This window comes from Oncorhynchus clarkii, unplaced genomic scaffold (assembly GCF_045791955.1).
Source record: "Oncorhynchus clarkii lewisi isolate Uvic-CL-2024 unplaced genomic scaffold, UVic_Ocla_1.0 unplaced_contig_10968_pilon_pilon, whole genome shotgun sequence".
In the NCBI taxonomy this organism is placed as follows: domain Eukaryota; kingdom Metazoa; phylum Chordata; class Actinopteri; order Salmoniformes; family Salmonidae; genus Oncorhynchus; species Oncorhynchus clarkii.
Window position 1 is genome coordinate 27501 of NW_027258997.1, and position 16869 is coordinate 44369.

The 16869-nt window shown below is 45.4% G+C and overlaps 2 protein-coding genes across 2 annotated transcripts in view; one reads left to right on the top strand and one right to left on the bottom strand.

Annotated features, from left to right (window-relative positions):
• LOC139399407 (anoctamin-10-like) overlaps positions 1 to 4290 on the top strand; it is a 29758-nt gene extending 25468 nt beyond the window's left edge. Inside the window, exon 5 of the mRNA XM_071144814.1 lies at positions 1514 to 4290. Within this exon, the coding sequence (XP_071000915.1) occupies positions 1514 to 1555 (42 nt within the window). The 3' untranslated portion in view covers positions 1556 to 4290. The remainder of the gene's footprint in view (positions 1 to 1513) is intronic.
• Positions 4291 to 11687: 7397 nt separating this feature from the next.
• On the bottom strand, positions 11688 to 16153 carry LOC139399406 (SNF-related serine/threonine-protein kinase-like; the record flags this gene model as incomplete). Its single annotated transcript, XM_071144813.1, has 2 exons — positions 11688 to 13671; positions 16019 to 16153. Coding segments are annotated over 2 exons (1531 nt in total), but the record flags the coding sequence as incomplete, so codon positions are not given.
• Positions 16154 to 16869: the final 716 nt, after the last annotated feature.

The window sequence follows — 16869 nt, forward strand, 5'->3', positions numbered from 1 at the left end:
GAATATCCTCTGTGGCGCGAGTGTGTATGTGTCTGTCTGTGTGTTTTTCGTTGCACTGTAGTTATGGCGACTACAACGACAAGTGCAAACAAGTCTGTCAGAAGGACAACCTCAGAATGTTCCGGCAAGTGCAAACAACAGCATAAATACAGACTGCATTTAACAGACCATGACACACTATTAATGTGACTGTCCGTTTGGTTTTCCAGAACAAGTAGCTGCAGTAGATTAGCCAGGGCGGGGTGTTGAGGACAATCCTCCACACTCTCTCCCTGTGGGGAACCGGAGGTCTTTAATCCTGCTCTCCCCTTATGGAATCCACTGTGAATAAAAAGACCTCCATCAGCAAAGAAACTCTCCCATTGATCCGTGTGTTGGATTGAAGCGTTAATTGCACGTAACACATTTGAACCCAGAATGTAATTTGCTCGGGTGCGCTGGAGGCAGTGGAATGAATTGATTAAATGTAACTCAGCTGAGATTAGAGTCTGGGGAGAAGGCCTGTGTTGTACAAAAGTATTCTATTTTAAAATAAGAAGTCAATCTGGTGAAGATCTCCAGGTCTTGTTAAGAGGTTCCAGAACCACTGTAATTTGGAGCTGTAATGCTGTTTTAAAGCTCTGGGTTCCTCTCCTCGGGAGGCTTAATGTCATTTAGAGAGAGAGGAGAACTCTGTATATCTGTTAAAGCAAGCTAACAGTGTGCTTATGTTTGTTTTATTTTAAAAAGCGTTAATATTTATATATTATAATATATGCCATTTAGCAGACGCGTTTATCCAAAGCGACTTAATCATGCGTGCATATATTTTAAGTATGGGTGGTTCCAGAAATGAAACCCACTACCTTGTTACAACGCCATGCTCTCCCTTATGGAAACAGATTGCAATCCGAGTGCAGTATACCTGCAGTATGCTGCAAATACTGTGTCCAAAATTATATATATTTTTTTACTGCAGTACTTTTGCATTGTAACTGCAGTTACGCTGCCAACACAGCATCACCTGGATTTGAATGTAACAAAGTTCAACATTCACCTTCTGCTACCATTTCTGTCAAGCCGTCTACACATACAGTTTGATGCATGCGGTCGATAAATCCAACATGCACCACACCGAACGCACTGCAAGGCAAATGCAGCGTTTCCTTGGGAATGAAGGTAACTCTGGTGTACCAACATTACCAACATGTAATGACGCTGTCGGTGTGATCGAAGCGTTACAGTGCAGTATAACTGCAGTTATTCTTGCAAATACTGCATCCAAAATACCACAGCCGACAAGTTATTGTACTTTTACTGCAGCTTCAAAAACTACCAACTGAGCTACAGAGAACAATGTATTCCTTCTATGGAAGCTGAGCTTCCCAGCTGAGCTACAGAGAACAATGTATTCTATGGAAGGTGTATTCTGTTTATATGACATCCCCAATAATAGGCCTAACAGGTAGCCTGTATTTCATGTGGCAGTTCGGTAGAACATAAGAGATATTAATCACATTTTACACTGTTACAGAAAATGCTGGAGGCCTCGGGGATCCCAAAGACTGATAAGTGATGAGGAGAGAAGAGGCCGATCGTTCAGATACTGACAAGACGAAGATGGGCTAAACTCCAGATGGAACATGCCCTCCCAACGGAGAAAGATTCACAGACTGTTTTCTTTACAACACCTCAATTAGCTCAAAGCTTATTTATGCATAAAATATCCAAAAGTAATTTTCTTTTTATATATATATAAACGGTTGGTTGTTAAACCTGGTTTTATGCTCTTAACCTCTGCAATGTTGCAAGGTATTTCTGTTTGTTTTGTTGAGTGTAGTGTATTACCTGCAGATGTCTATACAACATTACTGGATGTGATTAAAACAATCATGAAGACTAGCCTCTAAACTACAGATTCAGATCTGACCAGAGAACAAGACTTTATGTTAATGTCCTCCGGAAACCAGTGTTGGAAATGCATTGCTACGTACCAAATGTAATGTTAGGGCAGGGCTTGACATTCAGGTCAATTTGCAATGGCACACTAGGCCGAATGAAAGAAATACTGGCACCAGTCAACATCTGGCAGGCAAGTGAATGATGCACGCATATATTCAACAGCTAGTGATTTTATCTTTCATTTGGGCTGAGCAAGTAGCCTACAGGATTCATACAGACATTGGGAAGTCAAATTCAATGATTTTTCAAGCAATTAATTGTAATTTTGAAGGACTTACATTTTATATTGAATTGTTGTCATAACCTTTTGAAAAAAATCCCCCCAAAATTAGTAAGCAGAAAAGTATGCATAACAACTTAGAGAATAATGCATGTTTTATTAAGCCTTCCAAATGGCATAAACATATTTTACATTCTAAAACCTGTCAGAATAAAGCGGACATTGCCTGACTAATAGACTGTATGTAGATGCTCCCAACACAAACACACTAATGATGTCTGGCAGCTAGTCAGTCTCACCATTTGAAATGTTGAGGGCTTATTGTATCATGTTTTAAAACAAAGTGAGTAAAACCCGGGTTCCCTTTGTAACGGAACGATGTGTATGGAAAACCAACAGTCCACTGGTGTCTTGCTCATAATCACTGCACGTGGTTTTACCGCAAAGATGCGAACAGACCTGCGCGGGAAACAAATGAAAGCAGATAGATCTCTCATAAAAACTGATCAGAAATAAATTCAAACAAGGAATAATTATATTGCAGTGCAACTTCTAAATCGGCTACCTTCAATGACTTTTCTAGGACCAAATAGCCTCGAAGAAATGTCGATTATCAAGTTCGGCTATTCTATGATGACAATTGCGCAAAGGAACGTTTTATTGCAGGTTTGCATACCTATACTTGCCTTAACATTTATTGGTATTTATCAGAACTTTGAAGATGTTCCCTGTCGGTCTTCAGTGAGCTGTTCCACACAACAATCTCCAGCTAGGCTTAATGTGTAGTTTATGGTGCGCATGTGATAAATAATCAACATAACGAACTCACAGCTTCAGGAATTCTTTATTATATAGCCTAGATTAAATATAGCATTTTTACAATATTTATTTTCATCAACTGTCCCGGAGGGTTTCCAAAACCTCCCAGGGCCAGCGGGCAGCCCTGAATGTCAGGCCCTGGTTAAGGTGTTAGATAATAGGTCATTGAAGGTGTATGGATGCGGTTGAGGGTAGAATGCTGTGTTACATAGACTTTTCATGTTCATGTGGCCATTCTGGAATTGGTGGAGGTGGTTCAGTTTGACATAGATGGCCTATGGTAATTATATTCAGACAGTATTCCACCAACAGATGAAATGAATTACTTTTCAAAAATAGGTTTTCACATTAGACAATAGTTTTAGACCTACAGCTTTGCTTAAAAGCCACTATAGTCAGTTATGGGGTAGGGCTCCATCCAGTATCACTAGGTCTGTCAGACGTTATCTAAGTAGAACTGCTTTCAAAATGGACGTCTTAGGAATTCTGGCATAATTATGTGCTCTAGCATTGAGATCCTTGAAACGTTTACATAGTGTTGCCAGAGTATAATATATGCCATTAAGCAGACACTTTTATCCAAATTGACTTAGTCGTGATGTATTTATGGCTCCAGCAGGACTCAAACCCAGGATCCTTGGCGTTGCAAGCGCCATGCTCTACCAACTGAGCCACACAGCCAGGGTGTTATCTGATCCATAGTGATACTACACATGGAGATACAACTGAGCCACACAGAACCACACAGCCAGGGTATTATCTGATCCATAGTGATACTACACATGGAGATAGGAAAGATCTAATTATCCATGGTGATGCTTCAGTATGATACAGAGAAGTTGTAAAGACTGGAATGGAATTAATGGAAACCATGTTTGATTCCATTCCATACATTTCAATGAGCCCATCCTCCTATAGCTCCTTCTACCAGCCTCCTCTGTATCATACTGAAGCATGGTATGCTACGTAATGTTAAATACTCCTCACAGCCTGCAACTATCATGGTCATTGTTACTCAGTCTAATCAATGACTATCAATCAGAAGTAGTGATACTTAGAATGTATGTGAGTGGAAATTCATTGATTTTTTAAAAGTTTATGCTATTAGTCCATGTGCTCTTGAAGACCCCCTCAGAGCGGGCTTGTGCCTTTGACATGACATGCGGTCAAGATTTGTTTTATATGCTATATACTGTACCTACACTCACTACAGTTTGCCATCACAATATCACCAAGTGTTTAAAAATGGTTCAGAACAGCATTATTGATACCAAACAGACCCAGCATCCCTTTCCTCAAATAAATCTATACAAAACTCTTTCATATATGCTTACAAGTGTCTCCATTCTCTAGTTCAGGTTCTCCCCACCCATCTACACACAATACCCCATAATGACAAAGTGTCTCCATTCTCTAGTTCAGGTTTTCCCCACCCATCTACACACAATACCCCATAATGACAAAGTGTCTCCATTCTCTAGTTCAGGTTTTCCCCACCCATCTACACACAATACCCCATAATGACAAAGTGTCTCCATTCTCTAGTTCAGGTTTTCCCCACCCATCTACACACAATACCCCATAATGACAAAGTGTCTCCATTCTCTAGTTCAGGTTTTCCCCACCCATCTACACACAATACCCCATAATGACAAAGTGTCTCCATTCTCTAGTTCAGGTTTTCCCCACCCATCTACACACAATACCCCATAATGACAAAGTGTCTCCATTCTCTAGTTCAGGTTTTCCCCACCCATCTACACACAATACCCCATAATGACAAAGTGTCTCCATTCTCTAGTTCAGGTTCTCCCCACCCATCTACACACAATACCCCATAATGACAAAGTGTCTCCATTCTCTAGTTCAGGTTTTCCCCACCCATCTACACACAATACCCCATAATGACAAAGTGCCAAGTTTTTCCAAATGTATTGAAAATGAAATACAGATACCTCATTTCTAGAAGTATTCACACTCCTGAGTCAATACATTGTAGAAGCAGCTTCGGCGGCTATTACACCTTGATCGTCTTGAGTATGTCTGTATCAGCTTTGCACATATGGATTTGGAGATTCAAGTGTTTCCACAGATTTTAAATGGGATTCAAGTCTGGACATTGGCTGGGCCACTCAAGGATGTTCACATTCTTGTTCTGAAGCCATTCCAGCATTGCTTTGGCTGTATGCTTGGGGTCATTGTCCAGTTGGAACATAAATCTTCTCCCCAGTATGTTATTTGTACTCTGAAGCAGATTCTCATCAGGATTAGCCTGTATTTGGTTCCATTCATTGTTGCTGCCACCACCATGCTTCACGTTAGGGATGGTGTTAGGAAGGTGATGAGCTGTGCCTGGTTTTCTCCAGACATAGTGCTTTGCATTCAGGTCAAAGAGTTACCTTTTTGTTTCATCAGACCACAGAATCTTTTGCATTATGAGTTTTTCACATGCCTTTTAGCAGACTCCAGGTGTGCTGTTATGTGCCTTTTTCTTAGGAGTGGCTCCCACTCTCCCATAAAGCCCTGTTTTCTGAATTGCTGTAGATACTGTTGTCCTTCTGGCAGGTTTTCCCATCTCAGCCAAGGAACTCTGAAGTTCTGTCAGTGTTCATTGGGTTCTTGGTCACGTCCCTGACCAAGGTCCTTCCTGCCCAGTAGCTCAGTTTGGTCAGGCGGTCAGCTCTAGGCAGTTCCAATAGGGCCTTCAGAAAGTATTCAACATTTCCAAGAGCACAGTGGTCTCCATAATTGGGAAATGGAAAAAAATGGAAAAAAATATGGAACTACCTTTTTTTGTTGTTCACAAGACTGTAAAAACATTAGGAAATCTGTTCCCAACTATTCCCAAGCATAGTAGAGACATTATCGTTTATCAACTGTAAACAAGGTGTGAAATGATCGTTTAGTCAAATATCTGTTTTGGCTTCTAGCGGTAAATTTACAGTCTACAAATGATTTGTAATTATGTTTCGGTCCCCTGACCATCCACTCCAGAACATTTGTCCCTCGGCTGAATCTAGTTGATGAACCCTCTGGTGTCCCGTCTACATGCTCTACCTCTGTAAGGACAGATTTGTAATTATGTTCCAGCCCCCTGACCATCCACTCCAGAACATTTGTCCCTCGGCTGAATCTAGTTGATGAACCCTCTGGTGTCCCGTCTACATGCTCTACCTCTGTAAGGACAGATTTGTAATTATGTTCCAGCCCCCTGACCATCCACTCCAGAACATTTGTCCCTCGTCTGAATCTAGTTGATGATCCCTCTGGTGTCCCGTCTACATGCTCTACCTCTGTAAGGACAGATCTGTAATTATGTTCCGGCCCCCTGACCATCCACTCAGCCTGTGTCTGAATCTAGTTGATGATCCCTCTGGTGTCCCGTCTACATGCTCTACCTCTGTAAGGACAGAGGTACAAGGCCTTCAGAAAGTATTCATACCTCTTGCCTTATTCCACATTTTGTTGTTACAACCGGAATTCAAAATGTTAAAATATGAAAAATCTCACCCTTTACGCCATAATGACAAAGTTAAAACATGTTTTTAGAAATGTTTGCACATTTATTGACAATGAAATAGAGAAATCTACAATAATGTGTATGAGTATCCAACCCCTATGCTTTGACACTCCAAATTGACGTCCAGTGCATCCAATTTCTATTGATCTTGAGATGGACTCCAAGTTGTAGTGACACCTGTGACCAATTCAATTGATTTAGAAAGAAACACGTGTCTATATAAGGTCTCACAGTTGACAGTGCAGAAACTATACCATAAAGTCCCAGGAACTGTCCGTAACTCTCAGAGAGAGAGAACTGTGATGAGGCATATATCTGGGGAAGAGCATGAAAAAGTTCTAGAGTGTTGAAAGTTTCCAAGAGCACAGTGGTCTCCATCATTGGGAAATAATAAAATGGAACTACCCAGACTCTGCCAAGAGCTGTCCGCCAACCAAACAGGCAAGAAGGACCTTGGTCAGGGAAGGGACCAAAAACCCAATGACCACTCCGAACTACAGAGTTGTCCTTGGCTGAGCTGGGAGAACCTGCCAGAAGGACAAGTCTCTACAGCACTTCAAACTGGGCTTTATGGGAGAGTGGCCAGAAGGAAGCCACTCCTGAGAAAAAGGCACATGACAGCATGCCAGGAGTTTTCAAAAAGGTACATTTTTAAAAACTATTTGGCCTGAATGCAAAGCTCTGTCTGGATAAAATCAGGCACAGCTCATCACCAGTCTAAATCCATCCCCATTGTGAAGCATGGTGGTGGCAGCATCATGCTATGGGGTGCTTTTCAGCAGTAGGGGACTGGGAGACTGTTAAGGATGGAGGGAACAATGAATGGCGCCAAATACAGGCAAATCCTTTATCAGAACGCAAACGACCTTAGACTGGAGCAAAGATTTACGTCCCAACAGGACAATGACCCCAAGCATAAAGCCAAAGCAACACTGGAATGGCTTCAGAACAATGTGGAAGTCTGAGTGATCCAACCGAAGTCCAAACTTGAATACCATTGAAAATCTGTGGAAAGACTTGAAGACTGCTGTTCACCGCCGCTCTCCATCTAACTTAACACAGCTTGAGAAAATCTGCAAGGAAGAATAGGAGAAAATCCCCAAATTTAGTTGTGCAAACTGATACAGACCTAGCCAAGACGACTCAAAGCTGATACAGACCTAGCCAAGACGACTCAAAGCTGATACAGACCTAATTCTGCATTTAATTTAATACATTTGCTACCATTGAATAAAATTATGGGGTATTATGTTGATGAGTGACAGAAAAAATATTGACTACATTTTGAATTCAGGCTGCAACACAAAATGGTTCTGAATACTTTCTGAAGGCACTGGAGGTGAAGGCTCTATATAAGTTGCTCTTCAGGGGTTACTGGTGTCTTTTGGCAGCAGCATAAGGAGTTGTAAATCCTGGCAGAATACCTTTCAGCAGAGGGGCTCTGTGGCCTGCATATTTAACTGGTCTCTACCCTGGAGGGAATAGTCTCTGGAGTCTGATCATGGTGATGCACCAAGATTGTTCTAATTAGAGTCATGTGCCCCAACTGGCACCCTACTCCCTACATTGTGCATTACTTTTGACCATGAAAACTAGTGCACTATATAGGGAATAGGGTGCCATTTGGGACATTAACAGAGATTAGGCTGATGGTTAATCTTAAAAGCAAGGCCACCAGGTAAACTACCAGCACACCGATCAGTGATCCACCTCTTAGATGAAGCTCTGAGGTAAATAGTTGACAAGATAAAGTTATGGTGTAACATTGGGGATCGACACTGTACAGTGTAATGGATTATTTTCTGTCAATTCCTTTAGCAACAAGTGATCGAAGTTGCATCTGACAGAACACAGACCCACTTGGGAGACAGGCGTGTCATCAATGCATCGCGAGCACAGAAAAGACTAGACTCGTTTGTAAGACGTCATTTCCCACAACATTTTATTTAGGATATCACCATAGCTATATGTAACTGTTCACAACAGGTATCAACTACAGAATAATACATTGAATAATTCTGCCATTTCATATTTTCATTTAGCCAGTACATGGTTTGGTCCAGTAACATTCAGTGGATGGTTCTTCCTCTCTCGATGTCCTTGGATCGATAATGTTAAACATATAACACATGCACATGTCATTCAGCTGTTTACATCTGGGTAAGACAACGGTCAGACTGGCTGACATGAATAAAGTCATGTTCTTTTCTTGGAGACACCCATTCCTAATAAGGCTATACTTACAGCTCTGCACCAAGAGGTTCACTCTGCCGTCTCTAAATATAGAGCACCATATTTACATCTCTATTTACAGACATTTTGTTTCAAAAGAAAAAAAATACTCAAGATATCTTTCTCTGTTAGTTTTTAGTCCGAGGTGCCTTTCAATCTAAGGCTGTACAGGGTTAAATATAAAACACAAATATGTTGATTTACAGATAGCTGCAACATGTAGCTTATTGCCAATGCCCTTAAAATATATCCCCACATCTCCCTACAACCCCATTTCTTTCCTTCTTTACTAAGCCCAGTCCTTTAAAGCTTACAGACAGGAATCTCTCCTGAAAGGTGCATGTGCTCTACTGAACCACTAATCCTGAATGTAAAACGTTCACCCTGCAGTGTCCAGTAAGGTGTGGGTGTGTGTGACACACACTGCGATGTTAGTCCCCAACGAAAGACTCACGGGCCCACTTCAACACAGAATCATTTTTAAAACAGCAGATCGTTCAAAAATATAACTTTTTAAAACATATATACATACTCAACATATACCCTTTAAAAACAAACAAACAAATCTGCCAGGCCAGTCAGAAGACCAGCCTGCCAGGCCAGTCAGAAGACCAGCCTGCCAGGCCAGTCAGAAGACCAGCCTGCCAGGCCAGTCAGAAGACCAGCCTGCCAGGCCAGTCAGAAGACCAGCCTGCCAGGCCAGTCAGAAGACCAGCCTGCCAGGCCAGTCAGAAGACCAGCCTGCCAGGCCAGTCAGAGCCTGCCAGGCCAGTCAGAAGACCCAAGACCCGCCTGCCAGGCCAGTCAGAAGACCCGCCTGCCAGGCCAGTCAGAAGACCAGCCTGCCAGACCAGTCAGAAGACCAGCCTGCCAGGCCAGTCAGAAGACCAGCCTGCCAGGCCAGTCAGAAGACCAGCCTGCCAGGCCAGTCAGAAGACCAGCCTGCCAGGCCAGTCAGAAGACCAGCCTGCCAGGCCAGTCAGAAGACCAGCCTGCCAGGCCAGTCAGAAGACCAGTCAGTTACAGTAACAGAAAGTGAAACAGTCTAACAAAACAAAGACGTGTGTGGGTCCACTGGAATACAGAGACCCAATGCAGTTTCCAATTCATTAGTACGTTTTTCTTTTCAATTCTCATGCTCTTCTATTGATCTTAAAATGCATTTTCTAAGATGTTACGTCAACATGGCAGGTGGTCAACCAAGGCCATGACCAACATGTGAACGGGACCACATCAAATCTGTGTGGGTCTGCTTGCCTGCTACCTTGAGGCCCAGCACAGGAGAAAAACACACTACTCGTCTACCAGTGTACTTTACATTCAGTTTGACACGTTGTCATGAACTTTGAATCATTTCAGGAGTTTTGCCCAATTTGCAAATGAATAGCAGTAGTTATAATTACAGATGAATGACCCTTTCTGTTAGAATAGTGTCTAAAAGATTGCAGCTCCTACCTGTATTCACTATACAATAGTAAGTATAGTAGTATTTGACCCAAATAGGTGAATTTATTGTGCCTGAAGACGAGTGCATTGAGATGGGAATAAAGAGGAAGCTGAAGCCTTATTTTCCAGGTTACTGGCTCTCAGGAACACCACAGTAAACCAGATGTGTTGAAGTAGCACTTGTTAAACAGCGGTTTGGAAACAATCATTCATGTTGCCTTCAAAATCAATTCAGTGAGCTGTATAGCCATCTAAAATGCATCTTTAATTCCATACACTTAAAAATACAAACATAAAACAGATTGTCTGTGTGCAATATCCAAGTGAAATAACGTTTCAGACAGTAGGTCACTGTAAAATGAGGTTAATCAATGAATCAAATTAAAACACCTCTAGAGGTTACCAAGTTTCTGTCTCAGTTGGTCGTTGCCATGTGACTGCATGGCAGGAGCTTATATCAACATGAAGGTTACAGGTTACTTCCCTTCCTCCAGGACCATGTATGGTGACTGGTATCTCTGTCCTGTCCTCCTCTACCTCTCCCAGCTGTATGGTGACTGGTATCTCTGTCCTGTCCTGCTCTCCTCTACCTCTCCCAGCTGTATGGTGACTGGTATCTCTGTCCTGTCCTCCTCTACCTCTCCCAGCTGTATGGTGACTGGTATCTCTGTCCTGTCCTGCTCTCGTCTACCTCTCCCAGCTGTATGGTGACTGGTATCTCTGTCCTGTCCTGCTCTACCTCTCCCAGCTGTATGGTGACTGGTATCTCTGTCCTGTCCTGCTCTCGTCTACCTCTCCCAGCTGTATGGTGACTGGTATCTCTGTCCTGTCCTGCTCTCGTCTACCTCTCCCAGCTGTATGGTGACTGGTATCTCTGTCCTGTCCTGCTCTCCTCTACCTCTCCCAGCTGTATGGTGACTGGTATCTCTGTCCTGTCCTGCTCTCCTCTACCTCTCCCAGCTGTATGGTGACTGGTATCTCTGTCCTGTCCTGCTCTACCTCTCCCAGCTGTATGGTGACTGGTATCTCTGTCCTGTCCTGCTCTCCTCTACCTCTCCCAGCTGTATGGTGACTGGTATCTCTGTCCTGTCCTGCTCTCCTCTACCTCTCCCAGCTGTATGGTGACTGGTATCTCTGTCCTGTCCTGCTCTACCTCTCCCAGCTGTATGGTGACTGGTATCTCTGTCCTGTCCTCCTCTCCCAGCTGTATGGTGACTGGTATCTCTGTCCTGTCCTCCTATCTCTCCCAGCTGTATGGTATCTCTGTCCTGTCCTCCTATCTCTCCCAGCTGTATGGTGACTGGTATCTCTGTCCTGTCCTCCTATCTCTCCCAGCTGTATGGTATCTCTGTCCTGTCCTCCTATCTCTCCCAGCTGTATGGTGACTGGTATCTCTGTCCTGTCCTCCTATCTCTCCCAGCTGTATGGTATCTCTGTCCTGTCCTCCTATCTCTCCCAGCTGTATGGTATCTCTGTCCTGTCCTCCTCTACCTCTCCTAGCTGTATGGTATCTCTGTCCTGTCCTCCCATCTCTCCCAGCTGTATGGTGACTGGTATCTTTGTCCTGTCCTCCCATCTCTCCCAGCTGTATGGTGACTGGTATCTCTGTCCTGTCCTCCCATCTCTCCCAGCTGTATGGTATCTCTGTCCTGCCCACCTCTACCTCTCCTAGCATACCCGTTACATAGTAGACAGTAGACCAATAATCTAATTTAAGTGCTTACCCTTTAACTATCACGTGCTACTACTTACCCACTGTTAAAAGTTTGGTATTTTGTACCCCAAAATATAGTTCATCTAAAATCAAACCAACATCCATATTTATGTTTACATCAACACCCCAACTAAGTTGTGTTACCTCGGCTCATTCCAGGGGGAGCTAGTGATGTAGCAGAAACAAAATAACCCCCTGCAGCATGCAGCTCATAGGTCCTAGTGAACAAACAAAAACAATAACAAGTGTCATCTTTTAAGACAACAGCAGAAGGCAGGTTGTGATGGGGAGGTGTTCTGAGGTCAGACGTATGCTACAGCGGTGACTGTGGTTGGACAGATTGGACTGGCAGAGTGGTGTCAGAGGGCGCCAGGGAGTGTGTGTCATATGACCTGGCAGCAGCTGGCCTGAGAGGTGCACAGGAGCCCTTCTCTAGGGCTGCGCTGGATGTTCACAGAGATGCTCTTTTCACACAGAGGTAGCTGGAGAACATTCTTTTTCAGGTTGTTCAGCTTGTTATTCTCCTTGGTGGCCAGGGCCAGTTCGCTAAGTGCTGCTGCTGTTTGGTCTGTGTATGACCGTGGAGTGTTGACAGCAGTGGTGGGCAGAGCGATGGTGTCTAACTCCAGGTCCAAGCTGCCGTTGGAGCCGATGCACATCTTCCAAGAGGACCTCTCCTGTGTCTTGACGCTGCCAGCTGACAGGCTGCTGGACAGACTATTGGACAGGTTCTGAGGGTCTATGATGAACTGGCCCATCCCCCCTGCCAGGCCGGGGCCTCCACTTCTCCCCCTGTGCTGTAACTGGGAGCTGAGACACAGGCTCAGGAGCTTCAGGCTCTCCACCAGCTCTGCTGCCCCGGGGCTGCGGGAGGCACAGTGTCTCCGCGTGGACCCTGAGCCTGAAGACGAGTGGTTACTGCTGCCGTTAGAACAACTTGAGGGGGAACCCTGTCCCTTACCACCTCCCCCCCCACTACTACCACTCCCTCCATTGTCACTACTCCCCCCACCTCCCCCTCCAGGAGGACTGCCCCCCTCCCCGGGGGGTTTACTCTGCCCTCCACTGCTCCCTCCACCATTTCCCCCTGAGTTTCCAGGCGGGCCCTCACTGCTGTCCCTGCGGTTCCAGCTGTAGGTGAAGCCTGTGTCCTTGTCCAGACGCCGGCGGTGGCTCTCGGAGTCGTCGTCACTGGTCTCTGAGCTGGAGCAGGACGAGCCGCGGCCTTGGCTCTTGCGGCGGTGATAGCGTTTCTGAGTGGTGCCCGGCGACCCGGCCGCTGCAGCAGCAATGTTCATCTTTAGCCGGCTGAGTTTGGGTGGCAGGCCCTCGTCCATGTCGAAGTCGTCGTCTGACTCACCCTCCTCCTCAAAGATCTGGTTGAGGACAGGGGCACTCTTCCTGGAGGTCAGCCGGTTGGTGATAGATGGAGCCTTGCGACGCAGGATCACTTGTGTGGACAGAGGGGACGGGTCCTCTTCCTCCTCTTCATCCTCCTCCACCCTGAACAGGCAGCTGCGCTGTTTGGCTGAGGAGGTGGAGGGTGTGGGGGCCGTGGCCCCAGCTCTAGGGGGCCCAGAAACGGGGGCAGGGGCACCGGAGGCCCCTGCGTTGCTCTCGTCCCTGCGGAGCTCCAGCAGGCCTTTGGTGCGGTGTCCGTTGAGAAGGCTCTCAGCGCTGCGGGCGGGGGACTGGGGACCACCAGCGTGGCAGATGGAGGAGGCTGCCAGACTGTCCTCGATGTCCTGATGCATGTCAATCTTCGTCGGCCAGGACTGCCTGGAGGGCAGAGAGCAGACCAGAGTTACCCAAAATATTCCCCTGGTTAGTATACGCTGCAATGACTTTATATAGAGTCAGAGGAGAAAATAAACAGTATGATCTTAGAATGAGGTCAGATGATTCATGTGTAATCCAGTCCTGAACTGCTGAACCTGACTGAACAGCTCAGTGAGTCAACATTCTTCTAATGTAGAAGGTCCTTGTTGACATGGCAGAGCGAGAAAACAAACAGAACAGAGCACTGGGGATCTCTCTCGACGGAGCCCGGGCATGTCCCAGCGGCACGCAATCTAACACAATTAATCCCATGGTAGTCCTGCCTGCCGGGTGCATGTGTGACCCTCCACGCTGCTGCATGGCGGTGGAGGCTGGGTCGGGTCACCACAGGGCCCTTAGTGCTGCTCTGACACCATCCTAGTTAATTCAGCCAGGCTTTCAAAAGGCGTAACTACAGTAGAATCTCTCAGACACACACCTCAGCTGTGTGACACTGCTCAGACTCCATTCACTCTCAACCTCAGACGACCCTGACAGACTCTACAGACAATCCCTGAAGCCAACTACCTGATGAAGCTCAGCTTCAGCCCACGATGGCACAGAGAGCGAGAGAGCACGGGGGCACTATGCTAACACACTTAGTATTCGCCCTCTTGTCCAGGTCACTGTTTTGGGCATATATAAACTGGCATGCATGATACACAGTAGACTGTTGTTATTCCTAAAAATAATTGAACCACTATCAGAATGTTATTTCTGTTATGATGCCACACGCTGACAGTGTTTGTGTTAAAATACAGAACAACCCTCAAAAACTAAGTGGTGAATGGAGGAGCGCAGGCCAGTAGAAACAGTAGATGTAGAAACCTGTACTGCTGCACTATACATGACAGTGGATTTGACTCACATTCTGCTCCTGCACCCAGGGGGCCACGACCCAGCAGCTAAAAATTGGGCCTTTTCCCTCCGAGCACCTGTTTGGCAATGGGTTTCTGGCCAAATGGGTTACAGCGAGCAGGCCAGGAGGGAGCAGCTTTAGCCTGCATGCGTTTGATCTCTCCTCTTCCTCCAAAAGGAGTGGCTCCCTCTCTCTGCTTCTCTCTCGGAATATCAAATCCAGACTTTCCCTTTCTAGGTCACTCCAAAGCATTTACTGCAGTCAGCCTTAACAACACATGTCAACACGTTGAGGGATCACATGACCAGAGGGGGTGGGAGGGGAACCAGACCATGAGGAAAGGACAGCATGGGTTCTCCTCCTAATGCACGGTCAACGACACCAAGCAGAGCAGCACCCAAGAGGTCAATTACCGTCAGAGCCTTGGCTGCTTCCTCCTCCTAGTCATTGAGTCGTCGTCATTATGACAATCTGAATGGCCCCAATAAATGGATGAGTGTGTGTGTAGCAGGCTATTAAACAGGCATTGGTATTGCAGTTAGAGTGGTTGGATCTGGTGGGTTTCATCTGGAGGGGATAGTTTTGGTGTTGTGTGTATGCGTCACATGCGTGTGTGTGTTGCATGTATGAACAGTTAAATTCGGAAGTAGTCTGCATTTGTTATGGCGGTTTTAGAACAGTGGCTTCTTCCTTGCTGAGCAGCCTTTCAGGTTATGTCGATATAGGACTTGTTTTACTGTGGATATAGATATTTTTGCACCCGTTTCCTCCAGCATCTTCACAAGGTCCTTTGCTGTTGTTCTGGGATTGATTGGCACTTTTAGCACCAAAGTATGTTCATCTCTAGAAGACAGAACGAGTCTCCTTCCTGAGCGTTATGACGGCTGCGTGGTCCCATGGTGTTTATACTTGCGTACTATTGTTTGTACAGATGAACGTGGTACCTTCAGGCGTTTGGAAATTGCTCCCAAGGATGAACCAGACTTGTGGAGGTCTTTAATTTTTTTTCTGAGGTCTTGGCTGATTTCTTTTGATTTTCCCATGATGTCAAGCAAAGAGGGACTGAGTTTGAAGGTAGGCCTTGAAATACATCCACAGCTACACCTCCACTTGACTCAAATGATGTCAACTAGCCTATCAGATGCTTCTAAAGCCATGACATAATTTTCTGGAATTTTCCAATCTGTTTAAAGGCACAGTCAACTTAGTGTATGTAAACTTCTGATCCACTGGAATTGTGATACAGTGAATTATAAGTGAAATAATCTGTAAACAATTGGAAAAATTCCTTGCGTCATGCACAAAGTAGATGTCCTAACCGACTTGCCAAAACTATAGCTTGTTAACAAGACATTTGTTGAGTGGTTGAAAAACAAGTTTTAATGACGCCAACCTAAGTGTATGTAAACCTCCGACTTCAACTGTATGTGTTGCATGTGTGTGTGTCACCTGAACTGGGCCTTGATGTTGCTGGGGCTGGAGGAGCGTGTCTGGACCTCCTTCTCCTGTTTCTCTCTCAGGATCCTCTCAGCCAGCAGGAAGTAGGTGGCAGTGATGTGGTTGTACTTGTTGGTCTCCAGGGCTCTGGAACAAACACCATGGACAGAACATGTTAGGACAGGCTGGGAGTGAAGGCCAAGAGAGGGTTACACACCCACATACGAGAGACAAGTACGGTATGTCAACAGGCAAGTCACCGCAGAGCAAACCCAATCACGTCGGCATTCGACGTATCTAAAATGTAACAAAGCAACATAACAGGTTCTAACCTTTCGTTGCCCTCTAACCCCTCTGGAGTCAATGACAGTAGGTGGCTGGTTCACGTCCCTCGACAGCCTCTGGGATTCCTCTACGCTGTGCTAATGAACAATCAAGTGAAATCCTCAGCAAAGTGCTGTGGTGTGTGTGTGTGTGTGTGAGAATGTAACTGTCTGTCTGTCAGGTGGGAGGTGGGGGCTTCAGCGGGACAATCTCTTGAATGCCTGGGAAGTGGGGATAAATCCTCTGGCGTTTACTCAAGACTCCCTGTATCCCTCTGCTCTCTCCTCATCATCAGTAAAGCCCTTCAGACAGGGTTAATATCCCTCTGCTCTCTCCTCATCATCAGTAAAGCCCTTCCTTCAGACAGGGTTAATATCTCTCTGCTCTCTCCTCATCATCAGTAAAGCCCTTCCTTCAGACAGGGTTAATATCCCTCTGCTCTCTCCTCATCATCAGTAAAGCCCTTCCTTCAGACAGGGTTAATATCTCTCTGCTCTCTCCTCATCATCAGTAAAGCCCTTCCTTCAGACAGGGTTAAC